This window comes from Salvelinus fontinalis, chromosome 36, assembly GCF_029448725.1.
Source record: "Salvelinus fontinalis isolate EN_2023a chromosome 36, ASM2944872v1, whole genome shotgun sequence".
Lineage (NCBI taxonomy): Eukaryota > Metazoa > Chordata > Actinopteri > Salmoniformes > Salmonidae > Salvelinus > Salvelinus fontinalis.
The window spans coordinates 16,156,831-16,181,489 of NC_074700.1; the positions used below are offsets into that span (position 1 = coordinate 16,156,831).

Below are 24,659 nucleotides of genomic sequence, written 5' to 3' on the forward strand. Positions count from 1 at the left end.
ATGTGTGAGTTGAGATAAATAAAGGAGCTGATTCAGAAAGCAACATGAACATGATAGTCTTATTGAGGCGCAGTGAACATTTTCAGATGGAACTGATAGTCTGTAACGGCCAATACAGCACGACTTGGAATGCTGCTCGTCAAATCAGCATCCAGGATCCACATTTTACAATTATTATTATAAACCGGGTGGCTTGAGCCATCTCAGACCTTATACCACAGGTAAAATGACTTTTTCCTGGTATAATTATGTTATTAACCAGTTTACAATAGCAACAAGGCACATTGGGGGTTTGAGGTATATGGCCAATATACCACAGTTATTGACTGTATCCAGGCACTCCGTGTTGCGTCGTGCTTAAGAACAGCTCTTAGCCATTGTATATTGGCCATATACCACACCTCCTCAGGCCTTAGTGCTTAATTATATGGATGGAACTACCTATTCCAAGGAGCAATCCCTCTGAAAATTAATGTTTATTGAGATATTATTTGAACACACTAGATTGATTTTCATAAAACAGCTTGAGTTCACTAGGCCTTTACTGACTTTCCCATTGCTTGCTCTGTCAGAATGTTTTACAATTGCCAAGTGTACTTCAGTACACATAAGTCTGAACCTGTTCAGGGCCTCCTAAAAGTAATTGTTTTCATTAACATTTCATGACATGGCATAACAGTCTCTGCATGTATTTAGATTTGATGTGAATGATACCAGATGAGTGAGTGTGTGGAGATTCATTTCAATCAGGCACGTAGAAGACCAACAAGGTTCCACCTGGAAACATATAGAACACGTAGAATTTATTTAAAAAAAAAAACTGCACCAAATATTTCCTTGACATGCAAAACTCAAAATATACATTATACCACAGGAGGTCGTTTGCACCTTAATTGGGGAGGACGGGCTCTTGGTAATGGCTGGAGCAGAATAGTATAAAATACATCACAAATGGTTTCCATGCGTTTCATGCCATTATTATGAGCTGTCCTCCCCACAACAGCCCCCACTACATTATACTGTACATTTTACAATATACACACACACACACATCTGTACCACCTATTCTACACATAGCTACTATGTACATAGTAGCTATCCCTTTAATAGCAAGAGATGTGGTAGATAAACTGCAGTAGGTTGACAAGCTAGCTCCAATTGGCATATAGCCTCTTGCCTTTGATATGTATTGTATAGCACCTCTCACTACGAGATCATGTTATTGTAGCCTCCCTGTAATCAAATTCATTAAAGGAATACTCAAAAACCATATTGTTGCGTTTTGCATCAAGGATTGTTTTTGCTCTACTGAATGTGCTTTCTTGAAAAATGTCATTGCTGATATATACATATTTTGGGGGTGATTATATTATGGTGAACTAATGGAAAAAATACAAAATCGTTTTTTAGTGTAGTATTCCTTTAATAAAGCACCTGCCAAGACGTCCGGACTTTTATGGCACATATAGTAAACTCATTCCACAGAGGATCCCTGGTTCCAGTCCTTCTTTGTAGGTGTCCCCTAAATCACTACATGATGAACAGGGTTGATCAGTCAGATAAAGCCTGCAATGCTGCCTGGGCATATCTTTGGGCACTGCCTACTAATGTTCCATTTGGTCGAGGAGTGAGGGTTATGAGCCCAGCGCCTCCTCGTTTCCTGCACTGGCTTTCTGATAACATCTGATCTACGATGCATGAGGGATGCATGAGGTTCATGAGAACAGTTGTTAGTATCTTCCCAAACAAACAAGACACCCCCCCCCCACCATACGTTACTCAGAACAATACAGGAGTCATTGCGTCAACGCCTCAAAACAGTCCTAGGAAAAACACAGGAAAAGGAGTCTACTCTCCACAGTCCATACTCCACACACTCTCCGTCTGTGTCCAACTTGTTAAAGTGGTCCATCGACTGCGGAGCTCCAAGTCCTGTCATTCTTCAGCAATGCAGTTGGGGTCCACCTTAACATGGCTTGCTCTGAGTGTCGGTCAATGACACTGAAATCACCTGGCTCCCAGGTCATACCGGATGCATCTGTCTGTACTGTAGTAATCACAACTGGGTAAGTGTGTAGTCTCTCAGGGGTCAGGCTGCATCATGAGAAGAGGAGGGTCTTTCTCTAGGCTGATCTTACATTCCACCTCCTCCTCTACCGGGACATAGAGATTCCCTATGGAGCTCTGGAAGGCAGGGAATGGGGGGGGGGGGGGTGTTAGTGTGTGCGAGGGTCATGGGGCAACGTGGATGAATTGTAAAGAGGAAGTTCAATATCAGTATGGACTCTATACGCTGATGTTAGCATTTCTAGTTAGTGAAGTCCTATAACATCAGCTAGCCCCTTACTGTTAGACCACTGCTAATAATACAAGATGCTGTTGCTGTTCTCACCTTCTGTTCCTTATTGCTGATCAGCATGTCCTTCAAAATCCAGGAAGGCTGTGGAATTTTGGGGAAAAGCTTCTCTCTGTGCCTGGAAAAGAACCAAAGAGGCCACAATTCACTAAAATGTAAATTGCTTAAGTGAAAACACAAGATAGCATTCTATTTAGACAACCCCCCCACGACAGAATGTAGACCCATGATGTAGGTTGACTTACTTCATGAAACAACAAAGAAACAGGATGATGAATAGGCCAACTGCAGCTGGAATGAGGATGGCAAACACAGTCATCGACCAATCAACATGAAGATCCTCCACACCTGAAAGGAACACAAGCAAAACATCAGTGACTGGGTCTAATTCTAGTCATGTCTATTAGATTAGAAGTCTATTACATTTAGCCAACAGTACACAATTCTATTATAATGTCATATACTTAAGCAATAAGGCATGAGGGGGTGTGGTATATGGCCAATATACCACAGCTAAGGACTCGTACGCACAACACAACGCCTCTTTTACACTACTGCTACTCTCTGTTTATCATATATGCATAGTCACTTTAACCATATCTACATGTACATAGTACCTCAATCAGCCCGACGAACTGGTGCCTGTATGTAGCCTCACTACTGTTATAGCCTCGCTACTGTATATAGCCTCGCTACTGTTAATTTTTACTGTTGTTTTTATTTCTTTACTTACCCATTGTTTACCTAATACCATTTTTGCTTTGTTGGTTAGAGCCTGTAAGTAAGCATTTCAATGTAAGGTTGTATTCGGTGCACGTGACAAATAAACTTTGATTTGCCTGGATACAGCCTTTAGCATATTGGCCATATACCACAAACCCCCCAAGGTGTATTATTGTTATTATAAACTGGCTACCAACGCAATTAGAGGAATAAAAATACATGTTTTGTCATACCCGTGGTATACGGTCTGATCAGTATTCAGGGCTCGAACCACCCAGTTTATAATATTTTCATAGACTAATGGTATAATATACACTTTTTATTCATCCTCCATTTTATTTGATACAGGGAAAGTTTAAAATATTTCAATGTTATTATTATATCACTGACTGTGTCCTGCCAGAGAGAGTGAGAAGAAAGAAAGTGGAGTAAGTACCATAAAGTTCAACATGGCTCCAGTCGCTCCCTCCTGCCCCACATGACTCCTGATATACTGCTTTAACCTGGACTCTGTATTGGCATCTCAGGTCGTACGGCACGTACACAGCTACATTATCATATTCGTATCGTATCTCCTTACTCTGGAGGAAACACACACACAACACATTGACTGGAACTCCGATAATGGCACCATTTCACTAAAACATGCAAGGATATGTGCACACACACGGCCCTTTATGTCCGTAAAAGCAGTGTAAACATGTTCCAGTGACTAAAGCTGTATTTTTATTGGAGCAATTCAGATTAGTAGCCCATCTCATGGTGACAATACCAGAACGCCCAACCCTTCATCTGACCTATATACTGTCTGTAGCCAGATAAACAAATAAACTCAGGCCTCGTTATCAGTTAAGGAATCATTCTGCATTATTACATCCACAGGTTTTGAACATCAGGTCTCTGTTGCAAAATAGATTTTCTCAGTGAAACTAATCTGTCCAACAATGGCCGAGGGAACCATAAATAACCAAAGGTTAAATTAAAAATGAAACTATTGAAAACTCTTCTGGGAAGTGCAACAGAAGAAATCGTCGGCACTTACCAGGTTGTCATTGTAAATAAGAATTTGTTCAGAACTAGCTTGCTTGGATAAGTAAAAGGTTATATAAATAAATAAAAATATCCACACATCCATTGCTTACCAGAAACTCTTGACACTTGCTGTAGTTTAAGATGTAAGCCCAGCAGTGGTGAGCGGCTAAGTCCGGAGGGTCCCAGCTCAGAATGAGATCCTTTCCTTCCTCTGTGATCTTAACCCTAGGGGCCGGGGGCTTGACTGAAGAGAATCGGACATACAGTAGACCATTAGATAAATGAGAGTATTGGTAATATCAACAATATTGAATATTACTTGAGAGTTGGGTAGTGTCATGTAATTACTGATTAGTTGGTATACCTCAATAAATCGTTTTAGAATTCATGGTTTTCCGGTCATACTATGAGGATATATCGCAAACGTGTATTTTTAACTGTTAAAAAAAGTAGTTATTTTTACCATAATGTACAGGACGCACCCGGAAGGTTTTCTGTACAGACAAACCATTGAGAGTCCCATTGAAGTGGAAGTAGACATCATGTTCAAGGAAGTCTCCTCTCAGGCGACATCCTGTCTTCTCACCAGCTCTGTCCTTGTAGTCACTGCATGCTGTTTTGTGGGATTCACCAGGGTACCTGAAACATTAGGGATGAGAATCTGCTCAGCTCAACTGACACTTACATCTAGGTTGGGCTCAGTAACATTGCATGTCAGTTGAATTGATAGAAGAACCTTTGCACTCCTGAAGCTTAATGACGTCTAAGATGATGGGTAGGATGTGTAGGAGAAACAAAGGTCTCTAGGCCTATGTGACCATTGGCAATTCATGTTTCACTTGCAAATATTCAGTGTGCCAGGAGTTATTTTACCAGTTCAGTCTGCAGTGGCATGTACTAATGGATGCCAAGGGAAGCAAGGCTTCCCCAAAAAAACGTACCTGTAAATAAAATAAAAAAATATTTTGTCTCTTTGGGTTTCATAATTGTCCTTCAATTCACAAGAGGCTGAATGTACACTACATGACCAAAAGTATGTGTACGCCTTCTCGTCAAACATCTAATTTCAAAATCATGTGCATTAATATGGAGTTCTGGGAAGGCTTTCCACTAGATGTTGAACATTGTTGCAGGGACTTGCTTCTATTCAGCCACAAGAGCATTAGTGAGGTAGGGCACTGATGTTTGGCGATTAGACCTGGCTCACAGTCGGTGTTCTAATTCATCCAGAAGTTGTTTGATGGGTTTAAGGTCAGGGCTCTGTGCAGGCCAGTCAAGATCTTCCACGCCTATCTCGACAAACCATTTTGTATGGACCTCACCTTGTGCATTGTCATGCTGAAACAGGAAAGGGCCTTCCCCAAAAAGTTGGAAGCACAGAATATTCTAGAATGTCATTGAATAATGTAGAGTTAAGATTTCCCTTCACTGGAACTAAGGGGATAGCCCAAACCATGAAAAACAGCCCCAGACCTTTCTTCCTCCACCAAACTTTACAGTTGGCACTATGCAATCGGGCAAGTAGTGTTCTCCTGGCATCCGCCAAACCCAGATTCGTTTGTCGGAATGCCAGATGGTGAAGCGTGATTCATCACTCCAGAGAACGCGTTTCCACTGCTCCAGAGTCCAATTGCGGTGAGCTTTACACCACTCCAGCCGACGCTTGGCATTTGCGCATGGTGCTCTTAGGCTTGTGTGCGGCTGCTCGGCCACGGAAACCCATTTCATGAAGCTCCAGATGAACAGTTATTGTTCTGACATTGCTTCCAGAGGCAGTTTGGAACTCAGTAGTAAGTATTGCAACCGAGGACAGACGATTTTTTACGCACTACACGCTTCAGCACTCCCGTTCTGTGAGCTTGTGTGGCCTTCCACTTAGCGGTTGAGCCATTGTTGCTCCTAGACGTTTCCACCTCTCAATAACATCACTTATAGTTGACCGGGGCAGCTCTAGCAGGGCAGAAATTTGATATACTGTCTTGTTGGAAAGGTGGCATCCTATGACGGTGCCACGTTGAAAATCACTGAGCTCTTCAGCAAGGCTATTCTACTTCCAATGTTTGTCTATGGCGATCGCATGGCTGTCTGCTTGATTTTATACACCTGTCAGCAACGGTGTGGCTGAAATAGCCGAATCCACTCATTTGAAGGGGTGTCCACATACTTTTGTGCATATAGTGTATCTCACAGGAGAAAGCGAGCAAAATAGCATCCCTTTGTCTCTGTATGTTTAGTCCATCTATCTGAAGCGGTCTGGTCCAAAAGAGACTGACATTGTTGCTGCCCGTAGCATTGAATGCACGGGAAGCCAGCGAGCATTTGGCCTCCCTTGATAAAAGTATATAAAATAGCCAATCAGCGTTGAGCTAAACCGAGTGAGCTCAACTGTGAATGGTCCTGGCACACAAACACGGGTGACAAGGGAAACCAGTTTTGATTTTGCATCACTCCTATCAAATCGCACTGAGAGCATACATCATTGACAGAAACAACTTGAATTGTTGCATCTCGTTGTTGTGTTGTCGTCCGGTGGCTAGCTAGCTAAAATGGTCTCTTTCCTAAATTAGCCATGGATGGAGATTTGGACTTGTGTTTTTACTGAATTCTCAATGATTATAACGCCGATTCTGATCCAACCATAAATTGGATCAGACGATGGAAGTTCGAAATGGATCTAGATGTAGAAGGCTAATGTTGAATTTTGGCCCATTCCTCCTGACAGAGCTGGTGTAACCGAGTCAGGTTTGTAGGACTCCTTGCTCGCACACGCTTTTTCAGTTCTGCACACAAGTTTTCTATAGGATTGAGTTCAGGGCTTTGTGATGGCCAATCCAATACATTGAATTTGTTGTCCTTAAGTCATTTTGTCACAACTTTGGAAGTATGCTTGGGGTCATTGTCCATTTGGAAGACCCATTTGCGACCAAGCTTTAACTTCCTGACTGATGTCTTGAGATGTTGCTTCAATATATCCACAGAATTTTCTTTCCTCATGAAGCCATCTATTTTGTGAAGTGCACCAATCCCTCCTGCAGCAAAGCACCCCCACAACATGATGCTGCCACCTCCGTGCTTCATGGTTGGGATGGTGTTCTTCGGCTTGCAAGCCCTCCCCCTTTTTCCTCCAAACATAACAATGGTCATTATGGCCAAACAGTTCTATTTTTGTTTCATCAGACCAGAGAACAAAAAGTACGATCTTTGTCCGCATGTGCAGTTGCAAACCGTAGTCTGGCTTTTTTTATGGCGGTTTTGGAGCATTGGCTTCTTCCTTGCTGAGCGGCCTTTCAGGTTATGTCGATATAGGACTCATTTTACTGTGGATATAGACACTTTTGGACCCGTTTCATCCAGCATCTTCACAAGGTCCTTTACTGTTGTTCTGGGATTGATTTGCACTTTTTGCACCAAAGTACATTCATCTCTAGGAGACAGAATGAGTCTCCTTTCTGAGCGGTATGATGGCTGTGTGGTCCCATGGTGTTTATACTTGCGTACTATTGTTTGTACAGATGAATGTAGTACCTTCAGGCGTTTGGAAATTGCTCCCAAGGATGAACCAGACGTGTGGAGGTCAACATTTTTTTCCTGAGGTCTAGACTGATTTATTTAGATTTTCCCGTGATGTCAAGTGTTGTGGAAAATATTGAGTCAAATATTTGCAGATTCGGCCTCCTGGGTGGCGCAGTGGTCTAGGGCATTGCATCGCAGTGCTAACTGCGCCACCAGAGTCTCTGGGTTCGCCCCCAGGCTCTGTCGCAGCCGGCCGCGACCGGGAGGTCCGTGGGGCAACGCACAATTGGGCTAGCGTTGTCCGTGTTAGGGAGGGTTTGGCTCGTAGGGATTTCCTTGTCTCATCGCGCTCCAGCGACTCCTGTGGCGTGCCGGGCGCAGTGCGCGCTAACCAAAGGGGGCCAGGTGCACGGTGTTTCCTCCGACACATTGGTGCGGCTGGCTTCCGGGTTGGAGGCGCGCTGTGTTAAAGAAGCAGCGCGGCATGGTTGGGTTGTGCTTCGGAGGACGCATGGCTTTCGACCTTCGTCTCTCCCGAGCCCGTACAGGAGTTGTAGTGATGAGACAAGATAGTAATTACTAGCGATTGGATACCACGAAAATTGGGGAGAAAAGGGGGTAAAATAAAAAAATAAAAAAAATATTTGCAGATTCCGAAACTTGTAGATTCAGTTAGACTTTATTACAAAGTAACAGAGCCGAGCAATTCCATGGAACAACTGAACAGCTTATCACAGAGCCCTGCCTTTATAGTATTCTGTCTTTTCATAACGTATAGAGTCCCCTCCCCCTATATGAAAATAACTCCTTGACCTTTCTCCACCATTATCTTGCCGTCTCAGTTCTTTGTTGTTAACGCCCACATCAGACAGCTGTCTAAGTTATAATGGTGGCGGGGCCCTGATCATATGTTCCATTCCTTATATGGTCATTCTGTCTCAGCACTTCAAAGTGGATAGTGTAGATACTGCAAATAATGGAAATGTAATAATTTTCTTGAGTTTCGCTCTCACACAAGCAAAAAGAGGTACTGCGTTTGAAGGTAGCCCTTGAAATACATCCATAGGTACACCTCCAATAGGCTAATTGACATCATTTGAGTCAATCAGAAGCTTCTAAACCATGACATTTTCTGGACATCAAGCTGTTTAAAGGCACAGTCAACTTAGTGCATGTAAACTTCTGACCCACTGGAATTGTGATACAGTGAATTATAAGTGAAATAATCTGTCTATAAACAATTGTTGGAAAAACGACTTGTGTCATGCACCAAGTAGATGTCCTAACTAGATGTCGACTGATTCATCGGAATGGAAGATTATTAGGGCCAATTTCAAGTTTTCATAACAATTGGAAATCTGTAATTTTGGACGCCGATTTTGCAGATTTTAGTGTCCTAGAGGGGGTCAAATACTTATTTCCTAGAGGGGGTCAAATACTTATTTCCCTCACTAAAATGCAAATCAATTTATAACATTTTTGACATGCATTTTTCTGAATTATTTTGCTGTTATTCTGTCTCTCACTGTTCAAATAAACCTACCATTAAATTTATAGACCGATCATTTCTTTGTCAGTGGGCAAACGTACAAAATCAGCAGGGGATCAAATACGTTTTTTCCCTCACTGTATATATATTGCATATATATATAAACAAAAAAGCATCCCTTTTTCCTGACCATGTCCTTCATAGATAATTCGTAAACATCCAAATAACTTCACAGATCTTCATTGTAAAGGGTTTAACCTTTCACGAGTATCTACCCCGGGTCCGGGAGCACCCCCCACACTGAGTAGCATCGCTAGCATAGCGTCACAATTAAATAGTAGCATCTAAATATCATTAAATCACAAGTCCAAGACACCTAATGAAAGATACAGATCTTGTGAATAAAGCCACCATTTCAGATTTTTTAAATGTTTTACAGGGAAGACAAAATATGTAAATCTATTAGCTAACCACGTTAGCAAAAGACACCATTTTTCTTTGTCCACCATTTTCTCTCTCCACCAGTAGCTATCACCAATTCGGCCAAATAAAGATATTGATAGCCACTAACCAAGAAAAAACCTCATCAGATGACAGTCTGATAACATATTTATGGTATAGGATAGGTTTTGTTAGAAAAATGTGCATATTTCAGGTATAAATCATAGTTTACAATTGCACCCACCATCACAACTCGACTAGAATAAATACACAGAGCAACGTGTATTACCTAATTACTAATCATAAAACATTTCGTAAAAATACACAGCATACACTAATTGAAAGACACAGATCCTGTGAATACAGACAATATTTCAGATTTTCTAAGTGTCTTACAGCGAAAACACAATAAATCGTTATATTAGCATACCACATGTGCAAACATTACCAGAGCATTGATTCTAGCCAAAGAGAGCGATAACGTAAACATCGCCAAAATATATTAATTTTTTCACTAACCTTCTCAGAATTCTTCAGATGACACTCCTGTAACATCATATTACAACATACATATAGAGTTTGTTCGAAAATGTGCATATTTAGCCACCAAAATCATGGTTAGACAATGACAAAAGTAGCCCAGCTGGTCAGAAAATGTCGTGCGCCATATTAGACAGTGATCTAGTCTTATACATAAATACTCATAAAGTTGACTAAAAAATACAGGGTGGACAGCGGTTGATAGACAATTTAATTCTTAATACAATCGCTGAATTACATTTTTTAAATTATCCTTACTTTTCAATACAGGTTGCGCCAAGCGAAGCTACACCTAACAAAATGGTGGCATAAGCGTTTCACATTTTTTGACAGAAACACGATTTATCATAATAAATTGTTCTTACTTTGAGCTGTTCTTCCATCAGAATCTTGGGCAATGAATCCTTTCTTGGGTCTAATCGTCTTTTGGTCGAAAGCTGTCCTCTTGCCATGTGGAAATGCCCACTAACGTTCGGCACGAACTGGAAACGTGCCCAGCGGTTCAAAGTGTCTCAGAAAGAAATGCCTCAAAATCGCACTAAACGGATATAAATTTCTATAAAACGGTTCAAATTAACTACCTTATGATGTTGTTAACACCTATAACGAGTAAAAACATGACCGGAGAAATATTACTGGCTAAACAACAGGTTGGAAGGAGGCGAGTCCGACATCCTTCGTGCGCCAGGCGCAGGCAGCCAAAGAAAGTTACTTCCGGTATTTGGTGATTTATAGAGGCACTGATTGCGCAATCGACTCCATTCAAAGCGTCATCACGTACTGACATCCAGGGGAAGACGTAAGAAGTGTCTGTTTCTCCATAGCATTTACACGGACCTTTAAACTGACTCCAGATCAGGGGCCAAGATGTCTGAAATCTGACTCCCTATCATGAAAAGTGCTGTAGAAGGAGTTCTGTTTCACTCAGAGACAAAATTCCAACGGCTATAGAAACTAGAGAGTGTTTTCTATCCAATAATTATAATAATATGCATATTGTACGAGCAAGAATTGAGTAGGAAGCCGTTTAATGTGCAGAGCAAATTATGCTAATGCGAAACAGCACCCCCTATATTGACAAGAACACTGTTTCCCATGCTTGTTCAATGAAACATAAACATGCACCTGTGGAACAGTCGTTAAGACACTAACAGCTTACAGATAGATGGTAGGCAATTAAGGTCACAGTTATGAAAACTTAGGACACTAAAGAGGCCTTTCTACTGACTCTGAAAAACAACAAAAGAAAGATACCCAGGGCCCCTGCTCATCTGCGTGAACATGCCTTAGGCATGCTGCAAGGAGGCTTGAGGACTGCAGATGTGTCTAGGGCAATAAATTGCAATGTCTGTACTGTGAGACGCCTAAGACAGCTCTACAGGAAGGACAGCTGATCGTCCTCGCAGTGGCAGACCACGTGTAACAACACCTGCACAGGATCGGTACATCCGAACATCACACCTGCGGGACAGGTACAGGATTTGCAACAGCCATTGCCCAAGTTACACCAGGAATGCACAATCCCACCATCAGTGCTCAGACTGTCCGCAATAGACAGAGAGGCTGGACTAAGGGCTTGTAGGCCTGTTGTAAGGTAGGTCCTCACCAGACATCACCGGCAATAACGTTGTCTATGGGCACAAACCCTCTGTCCCTGGACCAGACAGGACTGGCAAAAAGTGCTCTTCACTGACGAGTCGCGGTTTTGTCTCACCATGGTTGATGGTCGGATTCGCGGTTATCGTCAAAGGAATGAGCGTTACACCGAGGTCTGTACTCTGGAGCGGGATCGATTTGGAGGTGGAGGGTCCGTCATGGTCTGGGGCGGTGTGTCACAGCATCATCGGACTGAGCTTGTTGTCATTGCAGGCAATCTCAATGCTGTGCGTTACAGGGAAGACATCCTCCTTCCTCATGTGGCACTCTTCCTGCAGGCTCATCCTGACATGACCCTCCTGCATGACAATGCCACCAGCCATACTGCTCATTCTGTGCGTGATTTCCTGCAAGACATGAATGTCAGTGTTCTGCCATGGCCAGCGAAGAGCCCAGATCTCAATCCCATTGATCACGTCTGGGACCTGTTGGATCGGAGGGCTCGGGGTGAGGGCTCGGGACATTCCCCCCAGAAATGTCCAGGAACTTGCAGGTGCCTTGGTGAAAGAGTGGGGTAACATCTCACAGCAAGAACGGGCAAATCTGGTGCAGTCCATGAGGAGGAGATGCACTGCAGTACTTAATGCAGCTGGTGGCCACACCAGATACTGACTGTTACTTTTGATTTTGACCCCCCTCCCCCTTTGTTCAGGGACACATTACATTTTTGTTAGTCACATGTCTGTAGAACTGGTTCAGTTTATGTCTCAGTTGTTGAATCTTGCTATGCTCATACAAATATTTACACATGTTAAATTTGCCGAAAATAAATGCAGTTGACAGTGAGGACGTTTCTTTCTTTGCTGAGTTTATATCATGGTCGCAAGGCATATGAACTAACAGGTTATAGAGAACACAATTATCACAACACAAGTTGAAATATATATTTTTCTGGCTTCCCCAGTGATTTAACCCTCACACCTTTACTGTCAGTCCGTTGCTTTGGGTAGGGAGTGATTAGGAATTTGAAGTAAAATATTTCTCACCAGTAGTAGAGCTGGAGGTCATCTCCGGTCTGATTGGCAGGAAGCCAGCTGCAGTTCATGGCTTTAGAGGAGTAGAGGGAACACTGGAAGTTCTTCACCAACTCTGAGAGAGCGAAACAAAGCATTGCCATTAGTCTTGACTACAAAAATAGAATCTGACAAAGACTGAAGATGATCTGAATGTTGTCCTGATTATTCTTTCAAACGTTAGTCATTTCAAAACTCAAATGACCATTTGAAACTCGTAAAACAAGATTAATATCAGCACATTGTTTGTATTGTAGACTGTGTCCTTATCGACTGCTGGATGACGTTCAGAGGAGTTCACTATTCCCATTTCATAAAAGGGGCAAATCCTAATTTCCATGGGGGAAGTGAAAACTCTAAATTAGAATTCGCCCCACAGTGATTGTTACCTACATGTGGGTTTAGCGATAGATGCGGACAGGTTTGGTTATGGTTCTCTCTGCAGTTTATGGGGTTTGTTTGCACCACAGCAATATTTATGGTTATGGAAAATATTTAAGAGCGGTTTGATGGTACAATGATTTTCTACACTATACTTTGCTTGTTTTGACACAGTTCACCTAATTTCAGTTTATATTAGAATTTTAGCATCCAGGAAATAGTGTAGCGATATCTGCATATCGATTTATCAAGGGGTGCTACAGTACCCTCAGCACCCCTACTTCCCGTGGCTATGCACTCAATAAGCACAATTATGCTTTATAATTAGGCTACATTAAAAAATAATTAGGTCTGTCAAATGATTAATATCGTTAATCGCAGGATTTGCTTCCAAATTTGCTCAAATTCAGGCTGTATCACATCCGGTAGAGATTGGGAGGCCCATAGGGCAGCACACAATTGGCCCAGCATCGTCCAGGTTTGGCCGGGGTAGGCCATCATTGTAAATAAGAATTTGTACTTAACCGACTTGCCTAGTTAAATAAAGGTTAAATTAAATTATGTAATTTAACATTTTTATACAAAAAACATTGCAAGAATATTGAAGTCCTGATTTTGTCTAAAGTAAGCAAATTTTGTTAAATTGAAAAAGCACACTTTAACCTCAATGTCAACTTCTTTTTACTTTAAAATAGTTTTTAGCTGTAGCTATAGATTATATATCTGGGATGTTTTCTGTGTATTTTGAAAGCTTTCAGACACCGCAATAATCACAATAAAAATGTTTTGTGCATAAGTTAACTGACTTAACTGATTCTCTCCGACAGCCCTAAAATGAACAAACCTAATCATATTAGGCTATGTCCAGTGGTGGGAAAAAGTATCGAACTGTGATACTTGAGCAACAGTATACACACACCACACACATACCTTAATAGAAATGTACTCAAGTAAAAGTCACCCAGTAAAATAGTACTTAAGTAAAAGTCTAAAAGTATTTGGTTCTAAATATATTTAAGTATCAAAATTAAATGTAATTTAAGTATCAAAAGTATAAATAATTTCAAATTCCATATATTAAGCAAAGCAGATTGCACCATTTTCTTGTTTAAATTTGATGGATAGCCAAGGGCAGACTCCAATACTCAGACATCATTTACAAACAGGCAACATCCGCACTGAGCTAAAGGCTAGAATGCCGCTTTCAAACAGGCGGGACTCTAACCCGAAAGCTTATAAGAAATCCCGCTATGCCCTCCGACGAACTATCAAACAGGCAAAGCGTCAATACAAAGGGAAGCACAGCCGAGAGCTGCCCAGTGACACGAGCTAAACTACTTCTCTGCTCGCTTTGAGGTAAATAACTCCGAAACATGCATGAGAGCACCAACTATTCAGGGAGACTGTGTGATCACTTTTTCCGCAGTTGATGTGAGTAAGACCTTTAAACAGGTCAACATTCACAAGGCCGCAGGGCCAGACAGATTACAAGGACGTGTACTGTGAGCATGCGCTGACCAACTGGCAAGTGTCTTCACTGACATTTTCAACCTCTCCCTGTCAGAGTCTGTAATACCAACATGTTCTAAGCAGACCACCATACTGCCTGTGCCCAAGAACACTAAGGTAACCTGCCTAAATGACTACCGACCAGTAGCACTCACGTCTGTAGCCATGAACTTTGAAAGGCTGGTCATGGCTCACAACATCATTACCCCAGAAACCCTAGACCCACTCCAATTTGCATACCGCCCCAACAGATCAACAGATGATGCAGTCTCTATGTCACTCCACACTGCCCTGTCCCACCTGGACAAAAGGAACACGTATGTGAGAATGCTATTCATTGACTATAGCTCAGCGTTCAACACCGTAGTGCCCTCAAAGCTCATAAATAAGCGAAGGATCATGGGACCAAACCCTTCCCACTGCAATTGCATCCTGGACTTCCTGATGGGCAGCCCCCAGGTGGTAAGGGGAGGTAACAACACATCCGCCACGCTGATACTCAACACACGGGCCCCTTGGGTGCGTGCTCAGTCCCCTACTGTAATCCCTCATTGTCTCAAAATTATCCTTGCAACTGGGAAACTAAGCCAGGGTGGGGTTAAGACAACAACCTGTGCAGATAACACAATGAACCCAGAGTGGCTTATGATGCTCCTTGGTCTGCATGGGAGGGGTTGAACCAACCATGACTAAGCATTGTTAGTGTCAGCTAAAAATATACAGTTGAAGTCGGAAGTTCACATACGGAGTTTAAATGTATTTGGCTAAAGTGTTTTTCACAATTCCTGACATTTAATCCTAGTACAAATTCCCTGTCGTAGGTCACTTAGGATCACCACATACGAATTTGAAATGTCAGAACAATAGTAGAGAGAATGATTCATTTCAGCTTTTATTTCTTTCATCACATTCCCAGTGGGTCAGAAGTTTACATACACTCAATTAGTGTTTGGTAGCATTGCTTTTAAATTGTTTAACTTGGGTAAAACATTTTGGGGTAGCCTTCCACAAGCGTCCCACAATAAGTTGGGTGAATTCTGTCCCATTCCTCCTGACAGAGCTGATGTAACTGAGTCAGGTTTAAAGTTCTCCTTGCTCGCACACGCTTTTCAGTTCTACCTACAAATTTTCTATAGGATTGAAGTCAGGGCTTTGTGATGGCCACTCCAATACATTGACTTTGTTGTCCTTAATTTCCACAACTTTGGAAGTATGCTTGGGGTCATTGTCCATTTGGAAGACCCATTTGCGACCAAGCTTTAACTTCCTGACTGATGTCTTGAGATGTTGTTTCAATATATCCACATAATTGTCCTGACTCATGATGCCATCTGTTTTGTGAAGTGCAGCAGTCCCTCCTGCAGCAAAGCACCCCCACAACATGATGCTGAAACCCCCATGCTTCATAGTTGGGATGGTGTTCCTCAGCTTGCAAGCATCCCCCTTTTTCCGCCAAACATAACAATGGTCATTATGGCCAAACAGTTCTATTTTTGTTTCATCAGACCAGAGGACATTTCTCCAAAAAGTACTATCTTTTTCCCCATGTGCAGTTGCAAACCGTAGTCTGGCTTTTTTATGGCGGTTTTGGAGCAGTGGCTTCTTCCTTGCTGAGTGGCCTTTCAGGTTATGTCAATATAGGACTCGTTTTACTGTGGATATAGATAATTTTGTACCCGTTTCCTCCAGCATCTTCACAAGGTCCTTTGCTGTTGTTCTGGGATTGATTTGCACTTTTCGCACCAAAGTACGTTCATCTCTAGGAGACAGAACGCGTCTCCTTCCTGAGCAGTATGATGGCTGCGTGGTCCCATGGTGTTTATACCTGCGTGCTATTGTTTGTACAGATGAACATGGCACCTTCAGGCGTTTGGAAATTGCTCCCAAGGATGAACCAGACTTATGGAGGTCTACATTCTTTTTCTGAGGTCTTGGCTGATTTCTTTTGATTTTCCTATGAGTTCAAGCAAAGAGGCACAGAGTTTGAAGGTATGCCCTGAAATACATCCACAGGTACACCTCCAATTGACTCAAATTATGTCAATTAACCTATCAGAAGCTTCTAAAGCCATGACATCATTTTCTGGAATTTTTCCAAACTGTTTAAAGGCACAGTCAACTTAGTGTATGTAAACTTCTGACCCACTGGAATTGTGATACAGTGAATTATAAGTTAAATAATCTGTCTGTTAACAATTGTTGGAAAAATTACTTGTGTCATGCACAAAGTAGATGTCCTAACCGACTTGCCAAAACTATAGTTAGTTAAATTTGTGGAGTGGTTGAAAACAAGTTTTAATGACTCCAACATGAAGTATATGTAAACTTCAACTGTGTGTATATATATTTTTTAAATACATTGTTGGTTAGGGGCTTGTAAGTAAGCATAACACTGTAAGGTCTACACCTGTGACTAATAAAATATTTGATTTGAAATTCTGCATTCTATTCAGTGATAAGTGCTAGAAGTGGACCATTTTCCTGTCCTGCTTAGCATTGAAAATCTAATGAGTACCTTTGGGTGACAGGGAAAATGTAGAGTAAAAAGTACATTATTTTCTTTAGGAATGTAGTGAAGTAAAAGTTGTCCAAAAAAATAGGAAAGTACAGATACCCCCAAAACTACTTAAGTACTTTAAAGTATTTTTACTTAAGTACTTCACACCACTGGCTTTGTCCATGTCAAATGAACAAAATATATTTTAATGGATGCAGAATTTACATGGGATCCAACATGCACTTTGATTAAAACAGAGAATTAAAAAACACGAACTTCACAGTCGCTGACGTCGGTTTCAGGAAATGAACATGGAATTCTAGCTTTCCAAACAAGGTCATGCTTGCCTACCGAAAATGACCAAACTGGTTACATATATGACTATTAAAGATCGGGAAAAAATAAACGCATGTATACCTTTCTCAACTGCAACCTCTGGAGTGATCAAAGGAATAAAGTATTGTAGAACCAAGAGAAATTCCATATGTTTCAAAATCATGTTGTCCATTGCGTAATTCTGATGGAGCGCGCCTCCCCAAAACTCGCACTGAATTCCTAAGGTACGTTCACCAGAATTGTCGAGCAGTTGTCTCCCTACCTGTGAAAACAATACATGTGCCTCACGTTCAGATAAACAAAACAAAAGCAAACACAGGATTTACTCCAGCGAGTGAGTTATAATTCCATGTCGTGTGACAATGTGCACCGGACTGGCAAATTGGGCGGAGTTTGCATGCTAGGAGTATTCAACTCTTACCCTACGAGGTCGGAGCCTGCGGGTTTTCTATTATACCTGATAATTAATTGCACAAACCTGGTGTGCCAGGTCTAAATCAATCCCCAATTAGAGGAAACAATAAACATAAGCAGTGGAGCTGGCTTCGAGGTCCAGAGTTGAGTTTGAGGGAAAGAGCCATACTGTAGCTCAATGTTAGGCCTACTAGAGTACAGGACAGTAGGATGTCATCAATTTGACAGTGTCAGTCATTCGTTTTCTTCATTGGATAAAAGCTGTTTGTAAAAAGCGCTGACAAGAAAAAAAAAGTCACAATAACACCTGTAATACACCACCCCTGCTTAGGCTATGAGCCCCGTGTATAATTTAAGCACCACAATAAAAGTTAATAAATCCATTAATAACGTTAATACATAAACATTAAAATAAATACAAAATAATGAGGTCAATACAACCCACTTTTTAAAATATGTTTTTATTGAAAAATGGCTTTACAAACATGCAATATGTTGAACAAGCACCTGTACTTACACATATAGTGTAATTAAAAATGGCAAATAAGTCAGACACAATCAGAGAAATAACACCTTTCTCCCAGACCTGATGCAACCATGCATTTTTCCAAAAACAGTACAAATATAAATACATACATTACATACATACACATTTTTCTTCTTTTACAGCATAACAATATATTATATACATCTGCAAATTATTATCATCAGCAGTCTACTAATTTCAGTGTAGCACTTGTGAAATACTCTACAATCAGCATGTGTTGGGAGTTTTATTATTACTTGAACAGGAGACTTTTCTGAGCAGAGATGTAGGCACTATTAGATCACTTGAACCAGCTAGCTTATACAGCCCTCAAATTCAAACCTGGACCTCAAAGACTTTTCAATTCTTCCCCTTTAAATCAGGGACTGATTTAGATCTGGGACACCAGATGGATGCAACTAATTATCAGGTAGAAGAGGAAAAACAGCAGTATTCCGGACCTTGAAGGGTAGGATTTGAATACCCCTGTGATAGAGGCATAAAATCACAACCATTAGCCTGGTCCCACAATAATTGGTCTTTTGACCAATCAGATCAGATCTTTTGCCCATAATTGGTCAAAAGTTCAGAATTGGGCTGTCTGTGTCAACGCAGCCTATGAGTTCTCAAGACAGCACTAAGAGACAGCACTAAGAGATCTGGGACCAGGCTAATCAATCTTACGGTCAAAGAGCAGGGGTCCCATATCACAACACACAACACAGCTCAACAACTAAAGTAACTGTCTGAGCATTGGGTTATTACAGAGTGACTGACAATTTGACATCAGAGTATTCTTCATTAAATCTCCTTTCCTTACTGTACATTTTCCTTACATCTAATAGATGGGTTGGTTGTTTAGCGACAAAACCGACGCGTGCGCAACTATGGGACAAAACAGACAGGGTGGGCTTAGACTGTTGATAACATGTAAACTGTATTTAGTCTCTAAATGTTTATTGAAAACATAAATACATTTGCACAATGAGCACTTGTCTCTCAAATACATGGTATCAATAACAAGACACGACGAGCTGAAACGGGCCACCTGATTCCCCACATGGCATCTTCTCGTCATTGCTGCTAGCTATCTGACCGTTCAGAATCATATCAACACACGCCTTCCGGCCACATCGATGCGCACACATCATTTGCGTGATGTTGTCAGCCAACCCATCTATATCTAGAACCTAAAAGGGTTCGTCGGCAGTCCCCATTGGAGAACCCTTTGAATAACACTATTTGGTTCCAGGTACAACTATTTTGGTTCCATGTAGAACTGTTTCCACATGGAACCCTATTGGAACCCTTTTTTCTAAGAGTGTACAGACAGATGGGTTGGTTACTGTTTGTTTTTTCCTATAACATAAGCAACCTTAGAGCATAGCAGAATAGACTCCAGCACTTAAGTGTAATGTTGTGTTTCCACTTCTCTCAAGCAACCAAGCCATTTGATGCAGCGTGCAAGGCAACAACAGCTTTGCATTGATCATAACAAAAGACAGCCATTACCAGGAAGCTGACAGATCCGGTTTAGGTTCAGCTGGCGGAGAATGCATGTGTGCGTGTGTGTAAAAAATAGCTATACTCTGTGTGAAAAATGTGTGGTCTGTAGACTTTAGCCCAGGTCTGTAGTCGTCCCACTGATAGCACGGAATACATGTAAGGAGTTCTGGAGCAGTGACTGCATCATATCCTCCTGGACGATCTATGGTGACAGAGTAGACAACAACATATATCGTTACCATCATTGGTCAAACCGCCAACCGCCACAGACACTTCGGAAAGCATTCAGACCCCTTGACTTTTTCCACATTTTGTTACATTAGTCTTATTCTAAAATAAATTAAACAAAACAATTTCCTCAACTATCTACACACACCATGCACGCACCCACATATAATGGAGTTTATTAAAATAGAGGCCATTGTTTCCCTCTACAATAAATCAAGTATTTGTATTCGGTGCATGTGACAAATACAATTTCATTTCATTTGTTGCCACAAACAGTGTTTCAACCCACTGACTGCTTCTCTCACTGACTGTGATAAACGGGAGATAACAGGTTTGTGTTTCATCATGTAGAAATGAATATTTAAAGTTACCCCACAGAGGGCATCAAATTACCTGGCACTCCTTAAATCTAAGGCGCAGCAAGGGACAGCATAGACAGAAGAAAGGGAAAAGTTATCGTTATAGACACAAAAGGAAAGTAAAAGACAGAACAAAGATCACCATTATATACTCCGCTTAAAGTTAGTATTATTTGTACATTCATTGTTGGACTTTTGAATTAATGATATATACGGCAGCCAATGATCCTTCGTGTGGCTCAGTTGGTAGAGCATGGCGCTTGCAACGCCAGGGTTGTGGGTTCAATTCCCACGGGGGGACCAGGATGAATATGTATGAACTTTCCAATTTGTAAGTCGCTCTGGATAAGAGTGTCTGCTAAATGACTTAAATGTAAATGTAATATAACCTACAAATGCCTCATGAGCTTAGTACCACATAAGCTTAAATATAAAAGGTTATTTTAACAATGTAGAGCTTCACAATATGGTTATAACGTTCATGTGGATGCCATGGACTTTCAGTCCTTGACTATTTGAGAGGGATTAGCCTACACTTCCCTAGCCCCATCCCTCAACTGTATAGCTAAATAAGTGGCGGTCGTTTTGTTGTTGTTTACATTACGGACTGCAGAGTAAAAACAGTAGGAAATACAGAGTAGGAAATACAGTAGATGCGGCACATATTAGGAATTTTTGACAGGTCTTGCACAAGGAGGAGTGGTGATAAATACTGTTGCTTGGAATAGGGCAGGGTAGTGTGTGTGTGTGTGTGTTTCGGAGAAGTTCGTCACTGGCCCGCGGGCAGCCTTTGGTACACTCACACACACTCATCCCCCCCTCCCGGCTCTGGTATCAGCTACACGTTAGCAATGTGGGTCGACACACAAGTTAATTTCGCTATCTTATTACATATATTACACACTTTATTCTTACCTCCCATCAGTAACAGTTTGTTATGGTAAAAATAATATACAGACAAGCGTTCATGTTTAATTTAATTAAGCAACGTTTATTGTACTTATCAATGTTATTGATGAGCGCGCTGTTTGTTTGGTTCTGTTCCTCTCCGATCGGTAGCTTCCGGCTGGGATAAGGACCAATGCTACGGTAATCGGGCTGGGATAAGGACCAGAGCTACGGTAATCGGGCTGGGATAAGGACCAGAGCTAGGGTAATCGGGCTGGGATAAGGACCAGAGCTAGGGTAATCGGGCTGGGATAAGGACCAGAGCTAGGGTAATCGGGCTGGGATAAGGACCAGAGCTAGGGTAATCGGGCTGGGATAAGGACCAGAGCTAGGGTAATCGGGCTGGGATAAGGACCAGAGCTAGGGTAATCGGGCTGGGATAAGGACCAGAGCTATGGTAATCGAGCTGGGATAAGGACCAGAGCTAGGGTAATCGGGCTGGGATAAGGACCAGAGCTACGGTAATCGGGCTGGGATAAGGACCAGAGCTAGGGTAATCGGGCTGGGATAAGGACCAGAGCTAGGGTAATCGGGCTGGGATAAGGACCAGAGCTACGGTAATCGGGCTGGGATAAGGACCAGAGCTAGGGTAATCGGGCTGGGATAAGGACCAGAGCTAGGGTAATCGGGCTGGGATAAGGACCAGAGCTACGGTAATCGGGCTGGGATAAGGACCAGAGCTACGGTAATCGGGCTGGGATAAGGACCAGAGCTACGGTAATCGGGCTGGGATAAGGACCAGAGCTACGGTAATCGGGCTGGCTTTGTAGTGTCTGTCCCGAATGGCTCGTTCACGTGAATGGGCATTTTGGAAGACACCATGTCAGTAGGGATGAGATTTTGTAAATGTGTTATATTGTATCATGAGAAACAGATTGCAAAGGTATATGATTCAATATGTTTAGCTGAGTGGAAAATGTAGGCTTTGACAATGGTAATTGCTTAATTAATTTGTGTTTGGTATGTTCTGATGGGAGGGGCTTCCCCTACAAAAGGAGCCTCTCTTTCAGTTCAAAGGGGGTGGAGACTATTTTGGATTGAGCTGTTGATGCGAAGTAAGGATGCGACCAGACCTGTTCCTTCTTATCATAGCAGGATCCAGGGTAAACATAACTCATAATAGAAACTGTCTTTGTAGAACCAGCTGGTTGCAACACTGGTTGACACTCTAGCAACTCTGTCACAACGAGGTGGCTTCTTACAGTGAAAATGAAACTTCTCTGTCAACTTTTAAGATTACACAAACCACCCCTAAGTCTGGTGTTTGATCAAAAGAAGTAGGGGGGAGAGGAGGATGAGAGTAGGAGTAACACAGACGTGAGACCTCTAGAGAGAGTGTGGTCAGAAGTAATCTTGTGTGCATTGGTAAGGCTGACTGTGTGGTTATGATTAAGGGAAGCCCTCCACCTCCCCCATGTCACCTGTTTATGGATGATGTCTGACAGCCACCTCCCCCTCCCCCCATGTCATCTGTTCATGGATGATGTCTGACAGCCACCTCCCCCTCCCCCCATGTCACCTGTTCATGGATGATGTCTGACAGCCACCTCCCCCTCCCCCCATGTCACCTGTTTATGGATGATGTCTGACAGCCACCTCCCCCTCCCCCCATGTCACCTGTTCATGGATGATGTCTGACAGCCACCTCCCCCTCCCCCCATGTCACCTGTTTATGGATGATGTCTGACAGCCACCTCCCCCCATGTCACCTGTTTATGGATGATGTCTGACAGCCACCTCCCCCCATGTCACCTGTTCATGGATGATGTCTGACAGCCACCCCCCCCATGTCACCTGTTCATGGATGATGTCTGACAGCCACCTCCCCCTCCCCCATGTCACCTGTTTATGGATGATGTCTGACAGCCACCTCCCCCCATGTCACCTGTTTATGGATGATGTCTGACAGCCACCTCCCCCCATGTCACCTGTTCATGGATGATGTCTGACAGCCACCTCCCCCTCCCCCCATGTCACCTGTTTATGGATGATGTCTGACAGCCACCTCCCCCTCCCCCCATGTCACCTGTTTATGGATGATGTCTGACAGCCACCCCCCCTCCCCCCATGTCACCTGTTTATGGATGATATCTGACAGCCACCTCCCCCTCCCCCCATGTCACCTGTTCATGGATGATGTCTGACAGCCACCTCCCCCTCCCCCCATGTCACCTGTTTATGGATGATGTCTGACAGCCACCTCCCCCTCACCCTCCCCCCATGTCACCTGTTTATGGATGATGTCTGACAGCCACCTCCTCCCCCCCATGTCACCTGTTTATGGATGATGTCTGACAGCCACCTCCCCCTCCCCCCATGTCACCTGTTTATGGATGATGTCTGACAGCCACCTCCCCCTCCCCCCATGTCACCTGTTTATGGATGATGTCTGACAGCCACCTCCCCCCATGTCACCTGTTTATGGATGATGTCTGACAGCCACCTCCTCCTCCCCCATGTCACCTGTTTATGGATGATGTCTGACAGCCACCTCCCCCTCCCCCATATCACCTGTTTATGGATGATGTCTGACAGCCACCTCCCCCTCCCCCCATGTCACCTGTTTATGGATGATGTCTGACAGCCACCTCCCCCTCCCCCCATGTCACCTGTTTATGGATGATGTCTGACAGCCACCTCCCCCATATCACCTGTTTATGGATGATGTCTGACAGCCACCTCCCCCTCCCCCCATGTCACCTGTTTATGGATGATGTCTGACAGCCACCCCCCCCCCATGTCACCTGTTTATGGATGATGTCTGACAGCCACCTCCCCCTCCCCCCATGTCACCTGTTCATGGATGATGTCTGACAGCCACCTCCCCCTCCCCCATGTCACCTGTTTATGGATGATATCTGACAGCCACCTCCCCCTCCCCCTCCCCCCATGTCACCTGTTTATGGATGATGTCTGACAGCCACCTCCCCCTCCCCCTTCCCCCATGTCACCTGTTTATGGATGATGTCTGACAGCCACCTCCCCCATGTCACCTGTTCATGGATGATGTCTGACAGCTCCTTAACAATGTCTTTGAAGTTGCCCTTCAGGCCCTCATGGTACTCAAACTGGTCCTCCTTGATCAGAAGCTCATTTATGTCCAGCGCCATACTACAGGCCTCCACAAACCTCCTGCATAGACAAGACACCCACAAAAACACACACAAGTTAAATGGGTACAAAGGATGGTAC

The 24,659-nt window shown here is 42.9% G+C and overlaps 2 protein-coding genes across 10 annotated transcripts in view; both read right to left on the reverse strand.

Moving 5' to 3' along the window:
* Window positions 1-788: 788 nt before the first annotated feature.
* LOC129835299 (interleukin-13 receptor subunit alpha-2-like) lies at window positions 789-18,279 on the reverse strand. Its single transcript, XM_055900890.1, has 8 exons — window positions 17,568-18,279; window positions 12,737-12,839; window positions 4,575-4,750; window positions 4,222-4,355; window positions 3,516-3,660; window positions 2,602-2,704; window positions 2,393-2,474; window positions 789-2,184 (listed from the first exon to the last, which is right to left on the reverse strand). Exons 1-8 carry the CDS (start codon window positions 17,656-17,658, stop codon window positions 2,083-2,085), a joined length of 936 nt encoding a protein of 311 aa, XP_055756865.1. The 5' UTR covers window positions 17,659-18,279; the 3' UTR covers window positions 789-2,082.
* A 66-nt stretch (window positions 18,280-18,345) lies between these two features.
* LOC129835298 (dedicator of cytokinesis protein 11-like) overlaps window positions 18,346-24,659 on the reverse strand; it is a 122,950-nt gene continuing 116,636 nt past the window's right edge. For 8 of the 9 annotated variants that reach the window (XM_055900889.1, XM_055900888.1, XM_055900887.1 and 5 more), the window contains 2 exons: window positions 24,461-24,599; window positions 18,346-20,134 (listed from right to left, as the gene is read on the reverse strand). In XM_055900889.1, the coding sequence (XP_055756864.1) occupies window positions 20,045-20,134; window positions 24,461-24,599 (229 nt within the window). In that variant the 3' untranslated portion in view covers window positions 18,346-20,044. Of the gene's footprint in view, window positions 20,135-20,553; window positions 20,570-24,460; window positions 24,600-24,659 lie in introns of all 9 variants that reach the window. The other variant, XM_055900886.1, reaches the window with a different exon arrangement.

What these genes read in the sequence shown, in the direction of transcription:
- LOC129835299 (XM_055900890.1), bottom strand. Translation starts at nt 17,658, where the DNA reads ATGGACAACATGATTTTGAAACATATGGAATTTCTCTTGGTTCTACAA. An exon ending in GACCTCCAGCTCTACTACTG is followed by an intron (nt 4,751 to 12,736) that starts GTGAGAAATATT and finishes CTAATGTTTCAG; the next exon opens with GTACCCTGGTGAATCCCACA. An exon ending in TCAGCAATAAGGAACAGAAG is followed by an intron (nt 2,185 to 2,392) that starts GTGAGAACAGCA and finishes CCTGCCTTCCAG; the next exon opens with AGCTCCATAGGGAATCTCTA.